The following is a 27,706-nucleotide window of genomic DNA, read 5'->3' on the forward strand; positions in this document are numbered from 1 at the left end:
CCCTGTCCTATGTAGGGCTCACAGTCTTAATCCCTATTTTACAGAACTGAGGCATAGAGAAGCTAAGTGACTTGCCCATGGTCACACAGCAGACTAGCGGTGGAGCTGGAATTAGAACCCAGGTCCTTCTGACATTGTGGCCTAGTGGAAATAACATGGGCCTGGGAGTCAGAGGCCCTGTGTTCTAATCCCAGCTCTGTCACTTTCCTGTTGTGTGGTCTTGGGTAAGTCACCTAACTTCTCTGTGCCTTAGAAGTAGTAGAAAGGGTTTGCTGCATCCAAAACACCTTGTTAAGAGCAGGGACAATTGCAAACTAAACTGTCCCCCCCAAGAGCTCGCAGTCTAAACAAGGCAAGACATAGGATAAGAGCAGAAGGAAACAAGACAACAGTAAATTAGAAAATCAATACAAATTCTTATACTCTAATATTTCCCCTATCTAGAATCTATTTTAATGTCTGACTCCTGTAGACTGTAAGTTCCTTGCGGGCAGGTTTGCATCTACCAATTCCACTGTACACGAGAGCCTCATACAGTGCTCTGCACACAGTAAGTGCACAGTAAATTCCACTGATGGGGAAAGAGCTTGGTCTAGTAGAAAGAGCAGGGGCCTGGGAGTCAGAGGCCCTATGTTCTAATCCCAGCTCCACCACTTTCCTGCCTTGTGACCATGGCAAGTCAACTAACTTCTCTGTGCCTCAGTTCTCTCAACTGCAAAATAGGGATTCAGTAACTGCTCTCCCTCCTACTTAGAATGTGAGCCCCATGGGAGACCTGTTTACCTTGTATCTACCTCAGTTCTTAGTATAATGGAGTACGGGAGAAACAAAGTACTTGGCCTCATGATACAGCACAGGCCTGGCAGTCAGAAGGAATTGGGTTCTAATCCCGGCTCCGCCGTGTGTCTGCTGTGAGACCTTGGGCAAATGTCTTCACTTCTCTGTGCCTCAGTTACCTCATCTGTGAAATGGGAGTTGAGATTGTGAGGCCCATGTGTGACAGGGACTGTTTCTAACCCAATTTGCTTGTAATGTTGGTATTTGTTAAGCGCTTACTATGTGCCGAGCACTGTTCTAAGCGCTGGGGTAGACACAGGGGAATCAGGTTGTCCCACTTGGGGCTCACAGTCTTAATCCCCATTTTACAGATGAGGTAACTGAGGCACCGAGAAGTTAAGTGACTTGCCCAAAGTCACACAGCTGACAAGTGGCCGAGCAGAGATTCGAACCCATGACCTCTGACTCCAAAACCCGTGCTCTTTCCACTGAGCCACGCGCTTAGAACAGTGTCTGGCACTGAGTCAGTGCTTAACAAATACTGTTATTATTATGATTATTATTACAGTGCTCAACATAAAGTCAGCACATTATTAGTATTATTATTGTTAATAATAATTGGTAAGATGGAATGGCTTGGTTTGTGCCTTTCCCTGGCCAACCCTCCCATCTCCAGCAAACCCAAGTCCCATTCCCCAGGGGGCTTCATCTGGCCCTCTCCTCCCTGCCACGTGCTTAGTGACATTTGTGTAGGCTTAACTTGTGCTGTTTCTTGCAGTGGACATTTCTTCCATTTTGTCATGGATCCTAGAGAAGACTCCCGACGGAGGAACGATCGGCTTCGACCCCTTCCTCTTCTCTATTGGTAGGTCGTTGGTGCGTGGCCCATGGGCTGGTTTGCTCCATCGATGATTTCTCAGAATCTATAAAGCTCCTACTGTTTGGGTTTCTGATAAACACCTCCTTGCCCTTTGGGTCAAGCCATCCCACGCGTGCTATCCGGTTGCCTCCCCAAGGAGGAGGAAGAAATTAACTCTGGCATCCCTGGACAGCCATCAGTGGTTGAATGGATCTGAGAAGTAGCTTGACTTAGTGGATAGAGCACAGGCCTGGGAGTCAGAAGGATCTGCATTCTAACCCATCTCTGCCACATCTCTGCTGTGTGACCTTGGGCAAGTCACTTAATTTCACTGCATCTCAGTAACCCCATCTGTAAAATGGGGATTGAGAGTGTGAGCCCCATGTGGGACAGGGATTGTGTCCAACCTGATTAAGTTGTATCGGCCCCAGCAATTAGAACAGTGCTTGACACATAGTATGTGCTTAACGAGTACCATAATTATTATTTTTATCTGGGGTCTCAGCAAAGAGGAACAGGAAGGAGAGGCTGGAGCGGAGGGGAAATGGGGAACAAGAGGGAGACTGGGGCGCAAAGATCCAAGAGAAGGGGTTGTACGGAGCTGCCAGGCCATGGGAGCTTCCAGCAGGCACCTGGCCAATGGCTCGCTCACGATTGGCACTCGCAGCTGGCAAGACCAATGACAGCTGCAAGGGCTTGGGTGGGGTCATTGAGGGCAGGGAGTGTGTCTATCAATTCTATTATACGGTACTTTACAAGGGCTTAGGCCGGTGCTCTGCACACAGAAAGCACTAAATATGATAGATTGATTGATTGGGACCCCGGGCTCCTCAGCGGGACTGGACACCGCTGAAATGGTAGAAGGATGTAAGGAAGGTCAGCGGGACAGTGGTTGAACGGATCAAAGTCACCACCTCCCCTTCCTGCCCTCCGAGAATCAGAAGACCCACTTGAGCTGCTGCTGGGGTGCCTAACGGACCTCCTTCTCCCCTCAGACTCCTGGGAGAGTTACAATAGAACTTTCCAGAGATCCAAGAGGACCCTGACCCCCCTTGTGCAAAACCTCGTGGACGTCGTGTGGGGGACCAGCCGGCCTCCCCCTCCCACAGAGAAAATCTACCACCTCTCAGATGAATTCACAGGTACTACTCCCCTCTGCCCTCCTCCTCCTGGCCCTCCTCTCTCTGACATCATACTTCCGCTATTTTCTGGTTGCTCAACAATGGGATGCCCCAAGGCTACGTGCCAGGCTGCGTTAATGCAGGGCAGAGGACCCTGTGCCGGCCCTACTGTTCTTGGCAGTGACAGGGGCCTTGCCTTCTCAGCCACTGAAGCGGACTCCGCCCCCCCCCCCAACCCCCAACTCCATCCGTCCCTTGCCCACCTCCACTCCTCTTTTCCGGTGCCACCAAGCAATTAACAGGAACCGAGGCAGTGGCAGGAAGTGGCACGCATATGCTTCAGGAAGGGCAGCATGAGAAAGGGGGGTGTGGTGGTGGTCAGCTGCCTCTTTCCTTACCCCCAAAGCCACCATTACTCGGTGGTGAGGTTCGGGAGGGTTCTGGAGAGAGGCGTTCTCGGGGCAACCAAAGAGGGAGGGAGGGAGGCAGAGAGGGAGGGTTGGAAAGAGAGAGAGAGGAAGGGAGATAGAGAGGGAGAAAAGGAAAGGGGGAGGGAGGAATGGACGGAGGGAAAGAGGGAGGGAGAAAAGGAAAAAGGGAGGGAGCAATGGAGGAAAGAAAGGAGGGAGGGAGAGACGGGAGGGAGGGGGCGCTGCCCAAATTGAGCCCCCAAGCCTTCCCCGCAGATCTTCCCTGTAGGCCCCAATCCTTGCTACAGCTGCAACAGCAGTAAGAGCGAGCTGAGGGGCCATTTGGGGAGAAAGATGGTGGGATGGGGGTGGCCCCAAGGGCAGCTTTATCTGGGTCCAGTGCTGGGAGCTTGGCAGTGGTCTCTTCACAGAAGTGACAAATCATTGCCAGATTTCAGGAGAGGTACCTGGAGGGGGGTTGAATGGTGGTCTCCCCAAACCCACCCCAAAGGTTGCTACAGAGACTATGTGTCACTGACTCATCCCTTTGCTTCCAGGTTGCTCCTGGAAGGAGAAAGTTTCCAACATCCGAAGCCAAATGAATAGCCACCCCCGGAAGCCCACAGCAGTCCTGCTGTCAGCGCTGGACGAGACTGCTTGTGAGGACCCACTGACCACTCAAAAAGCAAAATCTCATAGCCCCCGGCCATAAATGTCAGCTTCTTCCTGTCCTGCCACTGCTTTCTTGCCTTCCATCCATCTCCCAGGAAGTCCCAGCCCGGCGGCCTTCTGCTTTCTCTCAAGACTCTTCCTCCTGGGTTTCCTTTTTCCCTTCTTCCCAGCATTGGGAAATCCATCAGGGAGCAGCCGAAGTCAGGAGAAGGGGGGAGGAAAAGACTAGTCCACAGTGGTAGTGAAATTATGCAGTGTGGCTCAGTGGAAAGAGCCCGGGCCTGGGAGTCATAGGTCATGAGTTTGAATCCCGGCTCGGCCACTTGTCAGCTGTGTGACTGTGGGCAAGTCACTTAACTTCTCTGTGCCTCAGTTACCTCATCTGTAAAATGGGGATTAACTGTGAGCCTCACGTGGGACAACCTGATTACCCTGTATCTACCCCAGCACTTAGAACAGTGCTCTGCACATAGTAAGCGCTTAACAAATACCAACATTATTATTATGGCTAAATGGAGTCCCTCACTCCAAAGGGACTCCCCAGAGAAAGAGCACAGTGAAAGTTCAAGCAAGAAGCAAAGCAATAGCAGTAAACTAGTGACCTGAGATGTTCAGTCCTGTTATCCATTAACACCTCTTCCCCTATTCACTCAACCATTCTGCCTTCCAGCCCCTCTCCCATGCCCCCTCCCCATTTCCTTTCCCAATCAGACAATTATTTTCAGACCATCATAAGTAGTCGCTTAAGCGTATATCTACTTGGGAAGCAACTTAGTGGAAAGAGCCCAGGCTTGGGAGTCAGAGACCCTCTGTAACTTACCTGCTGTGTGACCTTGGGCAAGTCACTTAACCTTTCTGTGCCTCAGTACCCTCAGTGGCAAAATGGGGATTCAATACCTGTGCTCCCTCCTACTTAGAATGTGAGCCTCATTTGGGACCTAATTATCTTGTACTGACCCCTGGACTTGGCACATAGTAAGCACTTAACAAATAGCACAATAATTATTATTATTACTGCCTCGTGTTCTCACCCAGCTGGGCTATCGTTATTCTCTTTCTCTTTCCTTCACTATATTTTCCTGTCTCTGCCTCTCATTCCCATCCACCTCCCTGGCTTCCATCTTCTCTCTCCTGCTCTGCCCTCGCTCTTTCCCATAAATCTGGCCCAGTATCTTCTCTCTCATCTTCTCTCAGTTTCATCTACTTCCCCGACCATTTCTCCCTTCCTCCTCCCCCTCTCCTCACTTCTTCCTCTTGGTTTCTCTCCTTCCTCCCTCCCCAGGAGCTGGGGGAGTCCAGAGAGATGTAGGACGGAGCAGCCTGAAGCCACTGCTGGGGTTTGGAAGGAGGGAGGTGGGTGAGAGGGAGGTGGAGGGGAAAGAAAAGAGCTACCTGTCGCTGCCACTTATTGGGGATTTGAAAGTAGAGGACGGAGATCCAGAGGGCCACCACTCACTAGGCAGAGTCAAGAAAAGGGAGGGCTCCAAGCAGAGGTGGCTGATGGACCTTATGGATGAGGAAGATTGAGGGTCACCAGCCCTGACAGCCACTCACAAGGGCAGGTTGCGGCCAGAGGAAGGAATATAGTGACTGGCTGCGGATGGGGATGGGGGAGGACTGGCCCTAAGATCGAGGCTGGGCTATGGAGACCAGGTTTTCCACTGCTAGAGGCCCGGCGGAGGTTTGGTCAAGAGGGTGAAGTAGTGTGGCTTAGTGGAAAGAGCACAGACCTGGAAGTCAGGAAGCCATGGGTTCTGATCCTGGCTCTGCCAATTGCTTGCTGTGTCACCTTGGGCAAATCACTTAACTTTCTGTGCCTGTTATCTCTTCTGTAAACTGGGGATTAAATCCTACTCCCTCCTACTTAGACTGTGAAGCCTATTTGGGACAAAGACTATGTCTAACCTGAATAACTCATATCTACCCTAGAACTTAGAACGGTGGGTTTTTTTTACGGTATTTGTTAAGTGCTTACTAATGTTTCAAAACCTGTTCTAAACTCTGGGACAGGTACAAGTTAATTAGGTCAGACACAGCCCCTATCCCTCATGGGACTCGTAGTCTAAGTAGGAGGGAAAACAGTTACCCCCATTTTACAGTTGATGAACCTGAGGCACAGAGAAGTTAAGCGACTTGCCCAGGGTCACACAGCAGGCACTTGGCAGAGTCAGAATTAGAACTCACATCGCTTCACCCTCTCGACCTGACCCCCGGCAATCCTCTAGCAGCAGATAATCTGTTCTCCACAGCCCAACCTTGATCTTGGTGCCAGATTCCCTCAGATTCCTAGTCTTCCCCCATCGCCTGTCACTGTACTTCCTCCAATCCACTCTCGTGAGTGGCAGTCAGGACCGGTGGTCTTTGCCCTCAGTCGACGTTTGGCACATAGTAAATACTTAACCAGTAACATTATCACTATTGTTATTATTATTATTATCATTACTGATATTATTGTTGAAGAAGAGCACTGGAGAGCGGGCCGAAGATAGTCCAGAGGCTGCTGAGACCCCTCTCACCAATGACGTGGTAGTGAGCAGGCCAGTTTTCTGTTCTCCTCCTCAGGGCTTTTCAACCTGCGTAGCAGAGACATCCAGTACAACCCTTTCTTCTACTCATACACCCTGCTGACCAACACATCCATAAGGTACCACTTTACACCACCTTCCATGCCCCCAGTCACCCGCCCCTGCCCCTGTCAAAAACCAGGCAGGTCCTCTTTTGGGTTTTTGCCTGGTCCTTCCACCCAGGAAGATGCCGCTTCCTCTTCCCTATGAACTTTGGCTCGGGCCAGGTACAGGCCATCCATAGAGAAAGATCACAGTCCTCTGCCTCTTCCTTCCTTCAGCCACCTGGTACAAACAGGGAACCAAAGAGTGCAGGGCAAATGGAATCTGAAACCGAGACCCCCAAAGGAGAAGCAGCTGTGGGGTGTTGGTTAGCTGCTAGTTTGAGGTGGGGAGTCAGGAAGAGAGAAGTGGGCAGGGCAGAGAGGTGGAGGAAAATCCAGTAACAGTGCCTCTCTCTTCACCTCAGCACTCCTTGGAGGACCAAGGAGGGGGTGTTTAGAGTTGCCCTAATCAAACTGATTAGGGTCCAGTCATCAGGAGGTGAAATCTTCAGGGAAAGACAAGGTAGAAGCATCTAAGAAGCACGAAAGCTAGCCAAGGAGAAAAGAAACCCCGGCGGGTGCCGTTGAGGCAGAAAAGGGGAAAGCCAGAGAGGCCGCAGAATCAAAAGTGAAAGAAAGGCAGGTAAAGAAGTTTGAGGGGAGGAAGGCTGCCTGCAGAGAAATCCTTTGGAAAGACCCTCAGAAAAAGGAATGTGGAAAGGCAGAGGAAAAACAAGCCAATGGGCAGAGAATGTCACGGGGATAAGCAGGGGAAGTTGGTAAGTAAGTGTGGCCTAATAGATAGAGCACAGGCTTGTCTCTAGAGGCTGGCTCTACCACTTGTCTGCTGTGTGACTTTGGGCCTTACTAGCCTCCTTCTCGCATAATCTAGCAAGGAGGGAATTGGAATCCATCACACTGGATTTCCACCCTCTCCTAACCATCTCCTGCCAAGCACACAGACAGGGAAGAGTGCCTCAAGATGATCTGGAATCTTCTCGATCAATCATTCAATCAATAGTATTTACTGAGCACTTACTCTGTGCTGAGTACTGTTCTAAGTGCTTGGGAAAATTCAACTGAGGATCCGGCCTTTATCTCACCAAGTCCATGTACCTGGATCTGTACTCTTGAGGCATTTCCTATTCACCCCTTCCCACAACACTTATATATATATCCCTAATTTATTCATATTCATGTCTGTAGACCTCAGTTCTTACTGCTGGGGAAGCAGTGTGGACTAACGGGAAGAGCATGGGTCTGCTACTTGCCTACTCTGTGACCTTGGGCAAGTCACTTAATCATATTTATTGAGCACTTACTGTGTGCAGAACACTGTACTAAGCATTTAGGAGAGTAAGATACTACAGAGTTAACTTTTCCGAGCTTCAATTTCTATCTCTTTAGAATAGGGATTCAGAATCTGTTCTCCACCATTCAATCGATCAGAGGTATTTATTGGACGTTCACTGTGTGCAGAGCACTCTATTAAAGTCTTGAGAGAATACAATACAATAGAGTTTGGTAGACACATTCCCTGCCCACAACAAGTTAGACCATGAGCCCCTTAGGGGACCAGGACTTGGTCTGACCTGATTATCTTGTATCTACCCCAGCACTTAGAACAGTGTTTGGCACATAGTAAATGCTTAGGGAATACCACAACGGTGATGATGATTATCGTGTCTGTCCCCTCAGTTTATTTGTAAATGGGAGTCGGCTGGACTCGGAAGTCAAGCAGTATCTGAACACCGAGTGCAAAGCCGACTTGTGCGTGCAGATCCAGGATTATGATCAAGTTCAGGATAGCATCAGGAAGTACGCAGAAGAAGATGTCAGGATCTGGATTGGGACGGAATATACGACGTATGGACTCTATGGGGTAATCCCCCAGGTAAAAAAATTCCCCAAAAGAACCAGCCCCATCCTGAGTAGATAATGATGGTGGTATTTATAAAGTGCTTATTATGTGTCGAACACTGTTCTAAGCGCTGGGATAGTTGCATGCTAATCAGGTTGGATACAGTCTCCATCCCACATGGGGCTCACAGTCCGTTTTCCAGGTGAGGGAACTGAGGCACAGAGAAGTTAGGTGACTTGCCCAAAATCACACAGTTGACAAGTGGTGGAGCTGGGATTAGAACACACGTCCTTCTGACTCCCAGGCCTCTACTCTAGCCACTGGGCCATGCTGCTTTCCTGAGTTGTGCCTCCTGTCATTTTCTCTCCCGGTCATGGGCCCCCATTCCTCGGCCCTAGCTCGGTGCTTCCTATCAACGGGGCCCAGAAGGTTGGACGAAGCCAATGGCCTCTGACAAGTCACTAAACCCAGCCCTCTCCCAAGTCTGGACACCTCCACCAGCTCTTGTGTGAGGTGCTGGAGTCCCAGAGAGATCTGACTCCTTCTCTCTGTTCTCCCAGGAAAAACTAGTGGCGGAGCCCTACTCCCCAGTGATGATGACGAAGGCGGTGAAGAACCAAAAGGAACAGGAACTTCTGAGAGCGGCCCACGTGAGTTCCAGCCTGGTTTTTCCATGGCCCTGTTCTGGGAAGGGGGGCGGGATCTGGGGAGTCTCAAACCAGACACCAGGAAAGAGCAGGAACTAAGCAGAAAGTAAGCGCTTGACAAATACAATTAAAAAGAAGGCTCAACTTTGTCCTAATAATAATTATTTTGTTAAGCGCTTACTATGTATCAAGCACTGTTCTAAGTGCTGGGGAAGACACAAGATAATCAGGTCAGACACAGTCCTTGTCCCACCCAGGGCTCACAGAATAAGTAGGAGGGAGAACAGGTGTTTAATTCCCATTTTACAGGTGAGGGAACTGCGGCAGCGAGAAGTGAAGTGACCTGCCCAAGGTCACATGGAAGGCATGGGGTGGACCTCTAAGCACTGTGACACGCACCCACCTCCAATACATATCTTTAGTCTCTGCTGCTTCCCCCTACCTTTAATGTATTTTTAACTTCTATTCTGTGGTCCCCATCATTATCTATAGCAACTACTGTGTCCACCTCCAGTCATTTTCCACCTACAAAATTATTTCATCCGAATATCCCACATGTGCAGGCCTCTTCTTTTAAGAGCCAGGGATCCCTGGGGAAAGAAACAGAGAAAGAACTGGGAAACCAACAGAGGGGGGCAGAAGTCCCACAAAATATAAGTATATTAGAATCCCTTTCTCCCCCTCTGGCCTGAAAGCAGGGAACATGCCTACCAACTCTGCACGCTCCCAAGCACTCAGTAGAGTGCTCTGCACACTGAAAGCACTCTCTCTTTCTATATATATTTGATTGATTTTGTCAGTAGGAACACTCTACATATATATATATATATATATATATATATATATATATATATGATTGACTGATTGATTTTGTCAGTCAGGGCCCAGGCTGTTACAAATGCTAAAGGCCCAGAAGCAACCACCACATTCCTTGAGCTCTGTTAGTTCCCCAGCCCTATCCTGTGCTAATCAGTCGATCCATGGTATTTATTGAGTGCTTACTGTGTGCAGAGCACTGTTCTGAGCACTTGGGAGTGGACAATACAGGAGAAATAACAGACACATTCCCTGCCCATAATGAACTCACCAGAAGACACTAAGCACCCCACGTGACCCTTCTCCATAGGTGCGGGATGCTGTGGCAGTCATCCGCTACCTGGTCTGGCTGGAGAAGAACGTCCCCAAGGGGACGGTGAATGAATTCTCGGGAGCAGTTTATGTGGACCAGCTGCGACGGTGAGTGCCACATAGAGACACTTTTCTTAGGTTTCTCCCTCTTCCTTTTACTTAGTGTGGATGGGAGTACCGGCAATTCACAAGGGAGGCAGCATGGCCTAGTGGGGAGAGGACAGAACTGTGAGTCAGGAGACCAGGGTTCAAGTTGCCACTCTGCCACTGACTTGCTGTGCATCTGGGAGCGGGCCACTTAACCGCTCTGGGCCTCAGTTTCCTCATCTGCAAAATGGGGATGATAGTGTGTGACTCCCATATGAGGCAACAACTCTATCCAATCTCATATGTTTAGCACATAGGAAGTGCTAAGAGTCATAAGAGTTACAAGAAATCAATGGTATTTACTGAGTGTTTACTGTGTGTAGAGCACTGAACTAATCTCTTGGGAGAGTACCATACTACAGAATTGGTAGAAAAGGTCCCCTTTTTAAAAATAGTATTGGTTAAGCGCTTATTATGTGCTAGGCACTGTTCTAAACGCTGGAGTAGATACAAGTTAATGAGGTTGGAAGCAGTCCCTGGTCCCACATGGGGCCCACAGTCTAAATTCCCATTTTACAGGTGAGGGAACTGAGGCACAGAGAAGTTAAATGACTCGCCTAAGGTCACCCAGCGGGTAAATGGCGGGGTCCGAATTAGAAGCAGCTTGGCTTAGTAGAAAGAGCACGGGCTTGGAAGTCAGAGGTCGTGGGTTCTAATCCCGGTTCCGCCACTTGTCTGCTGTGTGACTTTGGGTAAGTCACTTCACTTGTCTGGGCCTCGGTTCCGTCATCTGTAAAAATGGGGATTAAAAAATGTGAGCCCCACGTGGGACAATCTGATTACCCTGTATCTACCCCAGCGCTTAGAACAGCGTTCAGCACATAGTACACGCTTAACAAATACCATTAACAAACAACAACAAACTCATATCCTCCCAACTTCCAGGCCTATGCTCGCTCCACTAGGCCATGCTCCTGCTTCTCCTCCCCGCCCTTAGTTCGTGAGTGGAGAATGAAAAGGAAACCTCCCAAACTTGGTACCTTCGGGTTCTTTCTCCCGTGATTTTGGGGATCCACGAGGTGCGGGGCTGGGAATGGGGAAGGAGTTTTGGTGTTGGCCTTGTTTGGTTCTCTCCTAAAACTCCTCGGGTCTGAGCCCGTCGTTTAGACTATGAGCCCGTCATTGGGCGGGGATTGTCTCTATCTGTTGCCGAATTGTCCATTCCAGAAGCTTAGTACAGGGTTCTGCACATAGTAAGCGCTCAATAAATAGTATTCAATAAATACTATCGACGGCTCAACTGCAAAATGTACATGATGCAACTGCGACCCCTGCTGGCTGCTTCGGAGGTCTGGGTCTCTGCGGAAATTGCAGACCCGAGTTCTACAGGGGTGGGGGATTCTCGTGGCCTGATAATAATAATTCTGGTATTTTGTTAAGCGCTCACCAGTGCCAAGCACTATTCGAAAAGCAGGGGTTGATACGAGGTAATCAGGTTGGACAGAATCCCTGTCCCATTTGGAGCTCACGGTCTTAATCCCCATTTTACAAATGAGGAAACTGAAGCCCAGAGGATGTTGCTATTTGTTGCTATTTGTTAAGCGCTCGCTATGTGCTGAGCACTGTTCTAAGGGTAGATACAGGGTCATCAGGTTGTCCCACGGGAGGCTCACAGTCTTCATCCCCATTTTACAGATGAGGTAACTGAGGCACCGAGAAGTTAATAATGTTGGTATTTGTTAAGCGCTTACTATGTGCCGAGCACTGTTCTAAGCGCTGGGGTAGACATAGGGGAATCAGGTTGTCCCACGTGGGGCTCACAGTCTTAATCCCCATTTTACAGTTGAGGGAACTGAGGCACAGAGAAGTTAAGTGACTTGCCCACAGTCACACAGCCAAGTGGCAGAGCTGGGATTCGAACTCATGAGCCCTGACTCCAAAGCCCGTGCTCTTTCCACTGAGCCACGCTGCTTCTAACTATGTGCCGAGCACTGTTCTAAGCGCTGGGGTAGACACAGGGGAATCAGGTTGTCCCACGTGGGGCTCACAGTCTTAATCCCCATTTTACAGATGAGGGAACTGAGGCACCGAGAAGTTAAGTGACTTGCCCAAAGTCACACAGCTGACAAGTGGCAGAGCTGGGGTTCGAACCCATCACCTCTGACTCCAAAGCCCGTGCTCTTTCCACTGAGCCACGCTGCTTCTCCAAGTTTTGAAGAGGGCAAGTTAAGTGACTTGCCTGAAGTCACACAGCTATGTGGCTGAGCGAGGATTAGAACCCGTGTCCTCTGACTCCTAAACCCGGGCTCTTTCCACTGAGCCACGCTGCTTCTCTAGTTAAGTGACTTGCCCAAGTTCACACAACAGACAAGCGGCAGAGTCGGCATTAGAACCCACCTCCTCTGACTCCCAAGCCTGTGCTCTTGCCACTAAGCCACACTGCTTCTCCAGCCCGGTGATGGACATGAGCAGACTGAAATAGAGACCCAAGCAAACACAGACAGTGAGAGGGAAGGAGCCAGTGTGTTTTCAGAGTGCTTCCAGATTTCTGCTCCTTCTGAAGCAGTGTGGCCTACTGAGCATAGGCCTGGGAGTCAGAGAACCTGGGTTCTAATCCTGACTTCCAGGATTAGATTCTAATCCTGATTCGTGTGACTTTGGGAAAGTCACTTCATTTCCTCTGTACTTCGGTTTCCTCATCCGTAAAATAGGGATTCAATCCTATTCATTCATTTATTCAATAGTCTTTATTGAGCACTTCCTATGTGCAGAGCACTGTACTAACTGCTTGGAATGTACATTCAGCAACAGATAGAGACACCTCTGCCCAACCACAGGCTCATAGTCTAAACAGAGGAGACAGACAGCAGAGCAAAACAGAACAAAACAAAACAAGGCAACATCATTACGATAAATAGAATCATGGAGTTATACACCTCATTAACAAAAGAAATAGGGTAATGAATAATATATACAAATAAGCACAGTGCTGAGAGGAGGAGAGGTGGGGAAGAGGAGGGGAGGAGGAGCAGAGGGAAAGGGGAGGCTCAGTCTGGGAAGGTGAGCTCTCAGTAGGGCTTTGAAGAGGGGAAGAGAGTTAGATTGGCGGAGGTGAGGAGGGAGGGCGTTCCAGGACAGAGGGAGGACGTGGGCCAGGGGTCGACGGCGAGATAGGCGTGAATGGGGGTCAGTGAGGAGGTGAGCAGCAGAGAAGCGGAGCCTACAGGGTGGGCAGTAGAAAGAGAGAAGGGAGGTGAGGTAGGAGGAGGCGAGGTGATGGAGGGCTTTGAAGTCAAGAGTGAGGAGTTTTTGTTTCGGGCGGAGGTTGATAGGCAACCACTGGAGGTTTTTGAGGAGGGGAGTGACAGGCCCAGAGCGTTTCTGTAGGAAGATGATCCGGGCAGCGGAATGAAGAATAGACTGGAGTGGGGAGAGACAGACCCCATGTGGGACAGACTAACCTGATTATCTTACATCTACCCTAGTGTTTAGTACAGATCTTGGCATATAGTAAGAACTTAAACATATTATTATTACTATTATTTTCAATATTATGCTAGTGTTTGACAAGACATGGCCACTAGATTGACATATTAGCCACAAATCCTGGCACAGAAGACTTTGATTTGAAAAACACTGAGGCCTGGTGGTAACACTGAGGCCTGGTGGTAAGCCCTTCTAGACTGTAAATCTGGCGTGGTCAGGGATTGTCTCTCTTTATTGCTGAATTGTACTTTCCAAGCACTTAGTACAGTGCTCTGCTCTTAGTAGGAACTAAATAAATATGATTGAATGAATGAATGAAAGAACCAGGGCCTTGGAGTCAGGAAACCCTGGTTCAAATCTCAGCTACGCGACTTGTCTGCTCTGTGACCTTGGGAAGATCATTCAATGTCTTTGTTCCTCATTTTCCTCACCTGTAGAATGGGGGTTCAATACCCATTCTCCTCCCCCTTTTAGACTAAGAGCCCTGTGCAGAACATGTTGCTTAGAGAAGCAGCATGGCGTAGTGGACAGAGCACCAGCCTGGGAGTCAGGAGGTTGTGGATTCTAATCCCGGCTCCACCACTTGCCAGCTGTGTGACTTTGGGCAACTCACTTCATTTCACTTCTCTGTGCCTCAGTTACCTCATCTGTGAAATAGGGAATGAGACCGTGAATCTCATGTGAGACAGGGACTGTGTCCAACCCAATTTGCTCATATCCGCTCCAGAGCTTAGTACAGTGCCTTGCCCATAATAAGGGCTTAACAAATACCATAATTATTATTATTAAGGACCGAGGCCAAATTAAGTATTTTAGTATCCCGGCACTTAGTACAGTCCTTGGAACCTAGTCAGCACTTAACAAATACTAGAAAGCTTATTGTTATTATTGTACCACAAATACCATAATTGTTATTATTATCAAAGACTGTGGCCAAATAAAGTATTTTAGATGTACTCCAGCATTTAGTACAGTGCTTGGAACCTAGTCAGCACTTAACAAATACCATAATTATAATCATTATTATTATTATTTTTATTGTTGTGGTGGTTTTAATTGTTGTTATTATTTTCCAATCATCCTGCCCAGAGAGGAGAAATACTGCGATGGGCCAAGTTTTGAAACCATCTCGGCCAGCGGACTGAATGCAGCTCTGGCCCATTACAGGTAGGTGTTCCCCTGGGAAAATCAGTTGCCCAAGGCATCCACGGGGCCCACTGGGTTAGTGATTTCATGGGGGAGAAGGCTGGATGTTATTTGTGATTGCTGGTTCCTGGAGGGCTGGAAGGACTCTATTCATTCAATAGTATTTATTGAGCGCTTACTATGTGCAGAGCACTGTACTAAGCGCTTGGGGTGAACAAGTCGGCAACAGATAGAGACAGTCCCTGCCGTTTGACGGGCTTACAGTCTAATCGGGGGAGACGGACAGACGAGAACAATGGCACTAAACAGCGTCAAGGGGAAGAACATCTCGTAAAAACAATGGCAACTAAATAGAATCAAGGCGATGTACAATTCATTAACAAAATAAATAGGGTAACGAAAATATATACAGTTGAGCGGACGAATACAGTGCTGTGGGGATGGGAAGGGAGAAGTGGAGGAGCAGAGGGAAAAGGGGAAAATGAGGCTTTAGCTGCGGAGAGGTAAAGGGGGATGGCAGAGGGAGTAGAGGGGGAAGAGGAGCTCAGTCTGGGAACGCCTCTTGGAGGAGGTGATTTTTAAGTAAGGTTTTGAAGAGGGAAAGAGAATCAGTTTGGTGGAGGTGAGGAGGGAGGGCGTTCCAGGACCGCGGGAGGACGTGACCCAGGGGTCGACGGCGGGATAGGCGAGACCGAGGGACGGTGAGGAGGTGGGCGGCGGAGGAGCGGAGCGTGCGGGGTGGGCGGTAGAAAGAGAGAAGGGAGGAGAGGTAGGAAGGGGCAAGGTGATGGAGAGCCTTGAAGCCTAGAGTGAGGAGTTTTTGAAGCCTAGAGTGAGGACTCTAGGAACATCTAGAATGGAAAGGCTGAAAAGCAGCATGGCCTCGTGGATAGAACCCAGGTTCTAATCCCAGCTCCAGTACTTGTCTGCTGTGTGGCCTTGGGCAAGTCGCTTCACTTTCTGGGACTCAGATACCTCAACTGTAAAATGGAGATTGAGTGTGAGCCCCATATGGAACAGGGACTGTATCCAACCTGATTATCTTGTATCTACTCCAGCTCTTAGAACAGTGCCTGGCAGGTAGTAAATTCTAAACAAATATCATTAAAAAAAAAAAGAGGACTCAGTTCTTGTTTTTTTTTAAGATGGTGTGCCAGGTCTGACCCCAAGCCACACGCCTCACCCCTCCATCCCTGATCCCTGACATCATTCTGCGGTTTTGTCCCCTGTCCAATCCCAGAGCCCCAAGTGACCGCAAACCTCCTAGGGAAGCCTATATGGGCAGGGCAGGGGGCGAGCAAGGATTGATGGGGAAAAATATCATCCGTCTCCTTATTGGTACCATTTGCCTCTTCAGTCCATCCAATGAGACCCACCGGATGCTGTCCCACAACGAAATGTACCTCCTGGATTCGGGAGGACAATATTGGTGCGTAGTGCTTGGCTCTCAGCCCCTCAGCTGGTCCTCATTCCCCAAAAGTCCCAGCCTGGTGATTGACTGATCCACACCCCGACCCCCTCCCGCTTCTCCCTCATCCCAAGCCCCCCTAGCGGCTCGGGCCTCTCACTCCGGCATCGGAGGTGGCACTGGGATGTCTGCTTTCATCCTCCCAAACCTAAACAGCTGACCCACAAGTAATCATTCAGCTCCCATAAGGAGGGCAAAATTTGGCTAGGCCCTCAGGGAGTGCCTGGGGAAGAAGAGGCCTAAGCACTGGGACTCAACCCTGCCCCGCCACCAGGTTAAAGGTTGTTTGCCCTTCGGTGCAGGGATGGAACAACTGACATCACCAGGACTGTCCACTGGGGCAAACCCTCCTCTTTCCAGAAGGTACGAACCTGGGGTCTGACCTCACCTTTTGAGGGGTGAAGGGGGACAAGGGGAGGGTGAGGGGAGGTGCCGTGCAGCTCAGAATAACTTCTCGACTGTAAGCTTGTTGAGGGTAGGGGACCTTTCTACTAACTCCGTTGTATTATTCGTCCCCGAGACCTTAGTACATTGCTCTGCACTTAAGCGCTCAATAAATACCATTGATTTTTGAGTGAGTGATAGATTTTAATGTCTGTTTTCTCCCATAGACTGTAATCTTGTTATGGGCCTGGAACTTGTCTACCAACTCTGTTGTCCTGTTCTCTCCTGAGCATTTAGTACAGTGGTCTGCACACAGTAAGTGCTCAATAAATACCACTGATTGATTGAATACCCCTCCAATCAATCAACGGTAAATATCGATATCAATCGTATCTAGTTTCAACTCTGGTTGTGAGGATGTCTTTTTTCTGGCTTTGGCCCAGGAAGATTGAAGGTCAAGTTCACCTTTATCCCTCTGGCACTGACTTCTTCTTCCTTCCCTGTTCTTATGGGTTGGAGCCAGCAGAGTCCCTAGCACAGGACATGCGGTCAGTCGATCACTGGTATTTACTGGGCGTTCACGGTATGCAGAGTACGAAGTGCTCGGGAGAGGTCCAGTACAACAGAGTTGTTATAATAATAATAATAAGAGAGAAGCAGCATGGCGTAGTGGATAGGGAACGGGCCTGGGAGTCAGAAGGTCATGGGTTCAGACCACTGTACTGAGAATTTGGGAGAGTACGATATAACAATAAACAGACACATTCCCTGCCCACAATGAGCCTACAGTATAGAGTACAAGCTTACAGTATAAGAATGAGCTTATAGTCTAAGAAGGAGAACAAGTTAACTGAGACACAGAGAAGCTAAGCGACTTTACCCAAGGTCACCCAGCAAGCCTTTGGCAGCACCGGAATTAGAACTCAAGTTCTCTGACTCCCAAGCCCATGCTCTTTCCACTAGGCCACGCATCAAGTTTGTCAGCATCACCGCATCTCTGACTAAGGATGCCTGAGGAGACCCCCAACTCCGGGGCCTCTCAGCTCCACTCCGTCTCCTTCACTCTGGCCAAGGCAGCCTGGGCATCATCAATGCTATTTAACGATCACTTATTATAGGCAGAGCGCTGTATTTAGCGCTTAGGCCCAAGCACTCTAGGCAAATCATTTAACTTCTCTGTGCCTCAGTTACCTCAGCTAGAAAATGGAGATTTAATAATAATAATAATAATGTTGGTATTTGTTAAGCGCTTACTATGTGCAGAGCACTGTTCTAAGCGCTGGGGTAGACACAGGGGAATCAGGTTGTCCCACGTGGGGCTCACAGTCTTAATCCCCATTTTACAGATGAGGTAACTGAGGCACAGAGAAGTGAAGTGACTTGCCCAGAGTCACACAGCTGACAAGTGGCAGAGCTGGGATTCGAACTCATGACCTCTGACTCCAAAGCCCGTGCTCTTTCCACTGAGCCAAGCTGCTTCTCTAGACTGTGAGCCCCATGTGGGACACAGTCTGTGACCAACCCGATTTCCTTGTATCTACCCCAGAACGTAGAACAGTGCCTGCCACATAGAAAGTGCTTAACAAATACCATAGAAAAAAAAAAAACAAAAACAAAAAACACTTACCTCAGATACAAAAAATAATTAATTCTGCCTCTGGTCAGGACCAGTCAGTTCCCCACCACTGAGGGCTGGGGAAACTGAGAGGGCGTAGGTCCAAGGGATGGTGGGGGGATGGTTAGGGGACGGGGGCTCCCCAGAATGTCATTCGCTGAGGGGCAACACGCACAAATATGAACCAGCAGAATCTCAGGGTTTTTAGCTCATCAGGACTGTTGTCTTAAACTTTCAAACAGCATCACTAACCTGATCTGGCCTGTTTATCCTCTGCTCTCTGTCCCCCCAAGGAAGCCTACACCCGAGTGCTGATGGGAAATATTGACCTTTCCAGGCTTGTCTTCCCCTTCAAAACTTCAGGTAAGCAGGTACCTTGGGAATCCGCGAGGCCTGGTGAAAAGATCACGGGCCCAGGAGTCAGAGGACCTGAGTTCTAATCCCTCCTCTGCCACTTGCTTGCCGTATGACCTTAGAAAAGTCACTTAATGCCTCTGTGCCTCAGTTTCCTCATCTGTAAAATGGGGATAAGATAACTGATCTCCCTCTTCTTCAGACTACGAGCCCATTGTGAGATGGGGACAGCGTCCAACCTGATGATCTTGTATCTAGCCCAGGGTTTAATACCATGCGCAACACATACCGTGAGTTTACCAAATACCACAAATTATTAATAGGTAGGTGTCTGAAGCAGGCCTACCTGAAGCGTGACTGGGTCAGCTGGGCCTACGTGGGGGTTGGTCTCTCAATAAATCTCATGATAAAAAGAAGCCACAAGTAAGCAGTTTCTCTTTTCTCCTCTCTCATTTCTCCTATTTTTTTTCTAGTTGGCTGCAGCCACAAACTCAGACCTTGACACAGAGCTGTGTTTTAGAAAAGACTGTAGTCACCTTTCATGAACCTTGGCTCACTTTGAAATAAGCCTTAGCCTAATTCCTCCTTTGATGCCCGCTGGGTCAGGTTCAAACCCAGCTAGCTGCACACAGCTCTAGAACTGCCTCATTTATTTGTCCAGTATTCGGAGGACCAGATAAAGGCAGAGCTTTTTTTTCCACAAGAGCCTGGAACCTCTGTTGACTGTCACAGTGGGAGAGCAGACTCCAAAGTCAGGAAAAGACAGGGAAAAGGAAGAGAATCAGCATGACTTGGTGGAAGGAGCACAGGCCTGAGAGTCAGAGGACCTGGGTTATAATTCCGGGTGCACCACTTTTCTGCTGAGTGACTTTGGGCAAGTCACTTCACTTCTCTGTGCCTCGGTTACCTCATAAGGAAAATGGGGAAAATGTGGAAAATGTGGGACATGGATGGTATCCAACCTGATTATCTTGTATCTACCCCAGCACTTAGTGCAGCTTAGTAAGTGCTTTGCAAATACCATTTAAAAGAAGAGACAGAAAGCGACCCAGCAGCTTCAGCCACTTCAATTTCCGGTAGTCGGAGTTTTTTGTTTTGTTCTCTCTTTTTGTCAGCTTTTGTTCTTTTTTTTTTAAGTGCTTACCCAAGGCACTCTATCAAATGCTGTGGTAGGTTCAAAATAATTAGGTTGGACACAGTCCCTGGACCACAGGGAGGACGTTTTAGTCACCATTTTACAGATGAGGGAATTGAGGCACGGAGAGTGAGGTGACTTGCCCAAGGTCACACAGAGGAGCTGTTGTACTCTCCCAAGTGCTTAGTACAGCGTTCTGCACACAGTAAGCCCTTGATAAATACCACTGATTGATTGATTGATTAGCCTGGGAGGGGACAGGGGTGCAGTTATTGGAAGGCTTGATGCCCACCCCACCGGAGAGATGTCTGGGTGATGATACTAATAACAACAATAATAATTGTGGTATATGTTAAGCACTTACTATGTGCCAGGCACTGTACCTTGTCCCACAAAGGGCTCACAGTCTTTATCCCCATTTTACAGCCAAGATAACTGAGGCACAGAGAAATGAAGTGACTTGCACAAGGTCACAAAGCAGGCATGTGGAAAAGCTGGGATTAGAACCCATGTCCTTCTGGTTTCCAGCCCCGTGCTCTTACCTACTAGGCCATGCTTTTTCTTTTTGTGCTGCACATGGTAAGCACTCAATAAATACCAATAATTGATCGATTATGAGACTCTCTTCCAGGAACCAGTAGAAAAGGGAAAATGACACACTTGACCATTATCATCAACCACCAAAGGTCATTGAATGCCCTTTAGAGGCATATATCTGCTTTGTACCCCAGATCCCTGTAGCTCTGATAAATATGAACACAGATAATAATAGTGGTGTGTATTTGTTAGGTGCTTACTATATGCCAGGCACTCTACTAAGCTCAAGGGCAGATACAACCAAACCAGGTTGGACACAGTCCCTGTCCCACATGGGGATCACAGTCTTAATCCCCATGGTATAGATGAGGTAAGTGAGGCCCAGAGAAGTGAAGTGACTTGCCCAAGATCACAAATAGACAAATGGTAGAGCTGGAATTAGAACCCAGGTCCTTCTGACCTCCAGGCCTCTGCTCTATCCACTAGGCCATGTTGCTTTCTCTGAACCTAACCCAGGGCTGGTCATGTTCTGAGACCATAAATGGAAATCAAAGTTACTGGACTGGGGCATGGCGGTAGACCAAGGACTTTCCTTGATTGCAAAGACATTTTCTCCTTTAGGAAGAATCATGGAGGCCTTTGCCCGCAGAGCTCTCTGGGAAATTGGGACTCAACTATGGTCATGGCCACAGGCCATGGTGTTGGAAATTTCCTGACTGTTCACGAGTGTAAGTGACTTCCTTGGCTGTTTACTAGTGCAAATAATTGATTGTTCCACAGGTGTGAATGTCTCCCTGGCTGTTGCGCCTAGCGGGAATGACTCCCTGACTTGGTATTGTTCACCAGTGTGGGTCACTCTCTGACTGTTCACCAGAGTGGTGACTCTCTACCTGTTCACGAGTTCTCCCTGACTGTTCGGTGAGCGCAGATGACTCCCTGAACGTCATGAGTGCAGATGGCTCCCTGATTGTTCATGAATGCTGACTTTCTGATTGCCTCCCAAGTATGGGTCCCTCTCTGACTGTCTAACAGTGAAGGTGACTCCCTGACTGTTTCACCAGTATGAGTGACTCTTTGAATGGTTGACAATTGCCGGTAGATCCCTGACTGTTCAGTGTAAACTTTCTGATTGCTCACGAATGTGGGTCACCTTCTAACCAATTTAGGTGACTCTCTGACTGTTCAAGAAACACGAGTGACTCCCTGACCGTTCACGAGCGTAAATGGCTCCCTAACAGTTCACAGATGGAACTATCACTTCTGTCCTGTTGAGCCCCAGTTTCAGCTAGAACCCAGGACATTACACATGGCAGAAAATGCTCCTCATTCTTCATCATTTACCCAATCGCTTAGCCGTTCCCCTCTAGCAACTAGCCCATCTCCAAACTCTTGCTCTTGTAGTCACGTAATGACTCAGTTATCACTAACACAGGAAGGATTTGATGACATTACTTTCAGTCTACCACTGGGCCTGCCAGCCAAGATTGTTCCGTGCAAGTAGCCAAAGTGTAAGCGGTGGCCCCACGGAGGGTAACGGTGGGGGAGCGGGGAGTCAATAGCCAGCCTGCCCAATCCCTCCTCACCCATCTTCCAGTTCCACCCAAGCTCTCATCCCTTGGGGGAGGCATAAATTTTACCTTTCTTTTCTTTCCAGGGCCGGTGGGATTCCAGCCTCCAACAACATCGCCATGACCCAGGGAATGTTCACCCTCCATAGGTGCAGCTCCTCAACCCTCTTCCTTCACTGCCCAGAAAGTGAACCAGGCATTTCCTTGGGGCTGTGTCTTGCTCTGAGGGGAGCAAGAGATTAACATCCAGTAGGAGCAGGGAGGAAGGAGTGAGTTCAGGCAGTCAGCAGTTGCATTTATTTGAGTGCTTACTTTGTGCAGAGCACTGTACTAAGCACTTGGGGAGAGTTACAGTAGAACCAAAAAACAGACATATTCCCTGCCATGGCGAGCTTACAGTCTAGAGGGGAAGACCGACATTAATATAAATAAATTACAGATATATACATAAGTGCTGGGTATCTTGGAGGGGAGATGAAAAAAGGGAGAAGTCAGGGTGACAGAGAAGGGAGTGGCAGAAGAGAAAAGCAGGGCTTAGTCAGGTAAGGCCTCATGGAGGAGATGTGCCTTCAAAAAGGTTTTGAAGGAGGGGAGAGTAATTGTCTGTTTGCCTATGAGGGGGAGGTGTTCCAGGCCAGGGGCAGGGACATGGACAAGGGGTCGGCGGTGAGGTGGACGAGCTCGAGGTACAGTGAGAGCGTTAGCATTTGAGGAGCAAAGTGGGGTGGGCTGGGTTGTAGTAGGAGAGTAGAAGAGATGAGGTAGGAGCGGGCAAGGTGGTTTGAGTGCTTTAAAGCCAATGGTAGGAAGTTTTTGTTTGCTGCGAGGTGGATGGACAACCACTGAGTTTTCTTAATGAGTGGGGAAACATTTGTGTAGAAAAATGCATAGGAAAAGTGAGCAGAAGGTTCAACGGGAGACCTGGCACCTGGGCATCATCTTGTTGGGCTTCTCCACTCCAGACACGGACACCACTACTGTCCTGTATTGCCAAGAGGCAGCACCAACATGGGGGTGACCCTTTCCGGAGTCAGCCCAGCAATCTCCTGGGATTTTTCTGAACGGCCCCTCCCAATGGCTTCTCTTTGTTCCCCAGAACCTGGCTATTATCATGACGGCGAATTTTGGAATCCGTCTTGAGGATGTGGCCCTCGTGGTAGAAGCCCCAGACCAAGGTAAATTACCAGAGATTTAAAAGAAACCATTTGCTTTTTTGAACAAGAAACCACTGGGAAAAATACAAAATATCACAATGGACACTGGTCCACAGTCCATCTTGTATCCACCCCAGTGCTTAGTATAGTGCCTGGCACATAGTAAGGCCTTAACACAATACCATAAAAAAAATCCAAAAAGCTAAATATCAGTAAAAAAAAAGTAGCAGAAGGCCGAAAGCCATATCCAAATGGATGCTTGCACGTGGGAGGGTTGTGGATGCTGATGAACAGTCCCCGATTGGAGAATAATTAACACCCCAAAAGTCAAACCTGCTCCTGGCTTCAGGGACCCCCAAGGCCTGAACAGGGCAATTTCCAAAAGGAGGTATTGTGGGAATCCAGCAGGGAAAATGACTGTGAAGGGAAGACCAAGGCAGGGCATAAGGGCAGGACAGGGAAAATGACGATGAGGTAATGCTCTAAACTTGAAGGGGAGATGATTGGATATGCACCTGAGTCTGGAGGAGGGTGTCAAATAGTCCAGACAGGAACAGTCAGTCATCCTACTTATGTGCCAGAGCACTGAACTAAGCGCTTGGAGAGTACAGTAGAGCAATATAAATAGATACATTTCCTGCCCACAACGAGCTTACAGTCTAGAGAGGGAGGCAGACGTTAATAGAAATAAATTAGAGATATGTACAAAAGGTGGTATGGGGCTGGGAGGGAGAATGAGTAAAGGGAGCCAGTCAGGGCAGTGCCAGAAGGAGCAGGAAACCCTCAGCCGATCTTTCCTGTGGTCCCACAGTACCCCCGGGCGCTCCCTGACCTTCGAATTGGTGTCCCTGGTGCCCTATGACCGGAACCTCATCGACACCAGCATCATGTCCCGGAGCAGGTGAGTCCCCCGGGGGAGGGGAGGCAGAGGAAGGGCCCGGGCAGGAGACCGATCACCCCCCGGCTCACCCCCATTACCCCCTTCCTCTCAGCTCCAGTACCTGGATAAATACTACCATACCATCCGGGAAGAAGATCGGCCGAGCTGCGGAAGAGAAATCTGCATGAGGAGTTGTCCTGGCTGCAGGAGCACACCAAGCCTTTCTCCCACGGGAATCCGCTCCCCTCATCCCTGGGCACCGCAGGCGTGGCTGCCCTCATGGCGGCCTTTATGCCATTCCTCCAAGCCTAGTCCCATCCCCAGGCACTTCCTCTCCCACCCCAGGGAACCACACTCCTCTCCCCGCACTGACCGGCGGGGGCCGAGGCAATGGCCCTCCCTCTAGAGGGTTCACGGTCCGGCAGCCTCCATCTCAAGATCCCTTTACTCCTCCTCCCGTGCGGGGAAATGAACCCGACACTGAAAGCAAAATGCTCTTCCCCTCCGAGCCAGTAGTCATACAAATCACGTGAACGTATGCTCTAACTGAGCGAATGGTTTCTGGCCCCCTGGGATGATCAACAGTCGCGGCTCCTTTGGCATTCCCAACTTCCAGACCGTACAGCCTGTTGGACTTTCTGCTGGCCTTGTTGAAAATAATCATGACGATGGTGTTTGTTAGGCACTTTTACTCTGTGCCAAGCACTCGGGTCGATGCAAGATAATCAGACTGGACATAGGTCCCCGTCCCACATGAGGCTCGGGAGGGAGAGAGGGTGTTTAGTCTCCATTTTACAGATGAAGAAACCGAGGCACACAGGAAAGCCAAGTCACTTTGCCCTAAGTCCCACAGCAGGCAAGTGGCAGAGGCGGTGTTAGAACCCAGGTCCTCTGACTTTCCACTAGGCCATGCTGCTTCTCAAGCTGTTCCTCAACTGACCTGGAAACTTTTGGGTCACCCATCCTCCTCCTCCCAGCCTCCGAGATCTCCCTCCATCTCTCTCCGACCCCGCTGACCGTCCCAGGGGGCCAGAAACCGTTTGCTCAGTTAAAGCATAAGGTCACGTGATTTGCATCCCGGGGGGAAGGTGAAGTCCGTTACTCCATCCCTCTTCCAATCAATCAATCCATCAGTGGTATTGACTGAGCACTCGCTATGACTAGAGCACGGTATTAAGCGCTTGGGAGAGTACTGTACCCCAGAATGAGCCTTCAATCTTTCACCATTCCTGCTTCCAAAGTGATCCCTGTGACCATCTCTCTCCAGGTCTCTGCATTTTTCTCTGTCCAAAGCCAGGACCTTTGCCAGCACGCTATCTTTTTCACTCTCTCCCCAGCCATCATCTCTCCTGGAAGAGAAGAAAGGTGCAGCGTGGTATAGTGTGAAGAACTGTGAGGCCAGAGACTTAAGAAAGACTTTTTATGATATTTGTTAAGCACTTACTATGTGCCAGGTACAGTACTAAGCACTGGAGTAGATACAAGTTAATCAGGTTGGACACAGTTCCTGTCCCACATGGGGCTCACAGTCTTTATCCCCATTTTACAGATGAGGGAAGTGAGGCACAGAGAAGTGAAGTGACTTGCCTGAGGTCACACAGCAGACAAGAGGCTGAGTCGGCATTAGAACCCAGGTCCTTCTGAATCCCCGGTCTGGTCTCTATCTGCTAGGCCATGCTGCTTCATTTGACCCGTCCACCTCTTGGTTTCCCTCACTGTAAAATAGGGATGAAAATCCTCCCCCTGGGGATATGGGAAGGAGAAATGAGGAAATTCATCACAGCACTTTGAAAAATAAAGGCATAAAGCTCATCCTCTAGACTATAAGCTGGTTGTGGGCAGGGAATGTCTGTTTATTTTTGTATTGTGCTTTCCCAAGTGCTTAGTATAGTGTTCTGCACATGGTAAGTGCTCAATAAATATAAATGAATTAAATATTAATCAAAGTATTATTATTTGGACCCTAAAATGACAGAGTCTCCAAGTAGAGGGTTGATGAGCAATCAGCTCCTGGAGCCGCACACAAGAGATCTGTGCCTCCACAAGGTGATAAAATTGATTGAGAAGTTATAGAAGCCTATTTGCCTTTGGGGAATTCAGGTAGTCGGGCTCCTGGGTCCGTCGCGCTGCTCTCTCGGCCATGAAGATGCTGGTACTGCTCCACACTCCCCAGCACTGCACTGCACCGCATCGCCCTGCTGGACACCCTCCTGCATTGGCCCGCCTTATGCTGCCCGGCCTTAATAACTCTGGTATTTGTTAAGTGCTTACTATGTGCCAGACACTGTACTAAGCACTGGGGCAGCTACAAGAAAATCGGGTTAGACACAGTCCCTGTCCTACGTGGGGTTCCCAGCCTCAGTCCCCATTTTACAGATGAGGTAACTGAGTCACAGGGAAATGAAGTGACTCGCTCAAGGTCACACGGCAGACAAGTGGCGGAGCTGGGATTAGAACCCAGGTCCTCTGATTCCCAGGCCTGTGCTATTTCTATCAGGCCACACTTCTTCCTAACAAGGCCACATTGCTTTCCTCAGTTTCCCTCTCTGTAAAATCGGAATAACGTCCTCCCTCTAGACTGTAAGTTCATGGTGGGCCGGGAACATTTTTACCAAGTCTGTTATACTGTACTCTTCCAAGCGCTTAGTACAGTAATCGGCAAACGGTAAGTACTCGATGGGCAGCGAAGGCCACAGACTTTCTAACAGACGCCCTGACTAAGCCCTCCTTTCCTTTTCTTCCGCTCCCTTCCGTGTCACCCTGACTGGCTCCCTTTACTCATGCTCCCTCCCAACCCCACAGTCTTTATGTACAAATCTGTAATTTTTTTTTTCTGTTAATGTCTGTCTCCCCCTCTAGACTGCAAGCTCACTGTGGGCAGGGAATGTGTCTATTCTACTCTCCCAAGCGCTTAGCACGGTGCTTTGCACCCAGTAAGCGCGCGGTCAACACGATTGACTGATCCACTGACTGACTAGCTAGGGACATCAGCTCATGCAAGAGGCAGTTCAGGCGATCACAGGGTTGACTTACTCAACACCAAATATTGCTTAAGCGCTGAGGAGACCGCAAAGAAGGTGTTCTTTCACAGGCTGGAAGCTAGCCTGGCCTCATGCGAACAGCGCCGGCCTGGGTGGCGGGAGAGCTGGGTCGTCGTCCCAGCTCCGCCTCTTGCCTGCTGCATGACCATGGTCAAGTCACTTAACTCCTCCGGACTTCAGTTTCCTCATCTGTCAGATGGGGATCAAACTACCTCTTCTCCTCCTTCTTAGGCTGTGAGCCCCACGTGGAGCAGGGACTGGTGTAGAAGCAGCGGGGCTCAGTGGAAAGAGCCCGGGCTCGGGAGTCAGAGGTCATGGGTTCGAATTCCGGCTCTGCCCCTTGTCAGCTGAGTGACTGTGGGCAAGTCACTTCACTTCTCTGGGCCTCAGTTGCCTCATCTGTAAAATGGGGATGAAGACACAACCTGATTACCCTGTATCTACCCCAGTGCTTAGAACAGTGCTCTGCACATAGTAAGCACTTAACAAATACCAATATTATTATTATCTACCCCAGCGCTTAGTACAGTGCTTGGCACATATTCGTTCAGTGCAGAATACCAAGTGCAGAACTCTGTACTAAATGCTTGGGAGAGCACAACAGTGTTGGTAGGCAACATCCCTGCCCTGTAGGAACTTACAAACATCGCAAGTGCTTAATAAATGTTACTTGACAAAAAAATGGAGGTCAAGTCAAAAAATAGAAGATTTAAATTAAACTTCAAGACTGAGAATAATAATATTAATGATAATTCTGGTATTTCTTAA

The 27,706-nt window shown here is 49.1% G+C and overlaps 1 protein-coding gene across 1 annotated transcript in view; it reads left to right on the forward strand.

Moving 5' to 3' along the window:
• Positions 1-24,447, forward strand: part of XPNPEP2 (X-prolyl aminopeptidase 2) — a 34,130-nt gene extending 9,683 nt beyond the window's left edge. The window contains 22 exon segments of the mRNA XM_029068066.2: positions 1,556-1,642; positions 2,632-2,778; positions 3,725-3,826; positions 6,402-6,483; positions 8,146-8,341; positions 8,869-8,958; positions 10,082-10,191; positions 14,746-14,823; positions 16,160-16,231; positions 16,573-16,633; positions 18,563-18,632; positions 20,917-20,960; positions 20,962-20,982; positions 20,984-21,023; positions 21,950-21,966; positions 21,969-22,003; positions 22,952-22,985; positions 22,987-23,038; positions 23,167-23,179; positions 23,829-23,911; positions 24,002-24,049; positions 24,052-24,447. Of these exon segments, the coding sequence (XP_028923899.1) occupies positions 1,556-1,642; positions 2,632-2,778; positions 3,725-3,826; positions 6,402-6,483; positions 8,146-8,341; positions 8,869-8,958; positions 10,082-10,191; positions 14,746-14,823; positions 16,160-16,231; positions 16,573-16,633; positions 18,563-18,632; positions 20,917-20,960; positions 20,962-20,982; positions 20,984-21,023; positions 21,950-21,966; positions 21,969-22,003; positions 22,952-22,985; positions 22,987-23,038; positions 23,167-23,179; positions 23,829-23,911; positions 24,002-24,049; positions 24,052-24,209 (1,640 nt within the window). The 3' untranslated portion in view covers positions 24,210-24,447.
• The last annotated feature ends 3,259 nt before the right edge of the window (positions 24,448-27,706 follow it).

The sequence above is a fragment of the Ornithorhynchus anatinus genome, chromosome 6, assembly GCF_004115215.2.
Source record: "Ornithorhynchus anatinus isolate Pmale09 chromosome 6, mOrnAna1.pri.v4, whole genome shotgun sequence".
NCBI classification, from domain to species: Eukaryota; Metazoa; Chordata; class Mammalia; order Monotremata; family Ornithorhynchidae; genus Ornithorhynchus; species Ornithorhynchus anatinus.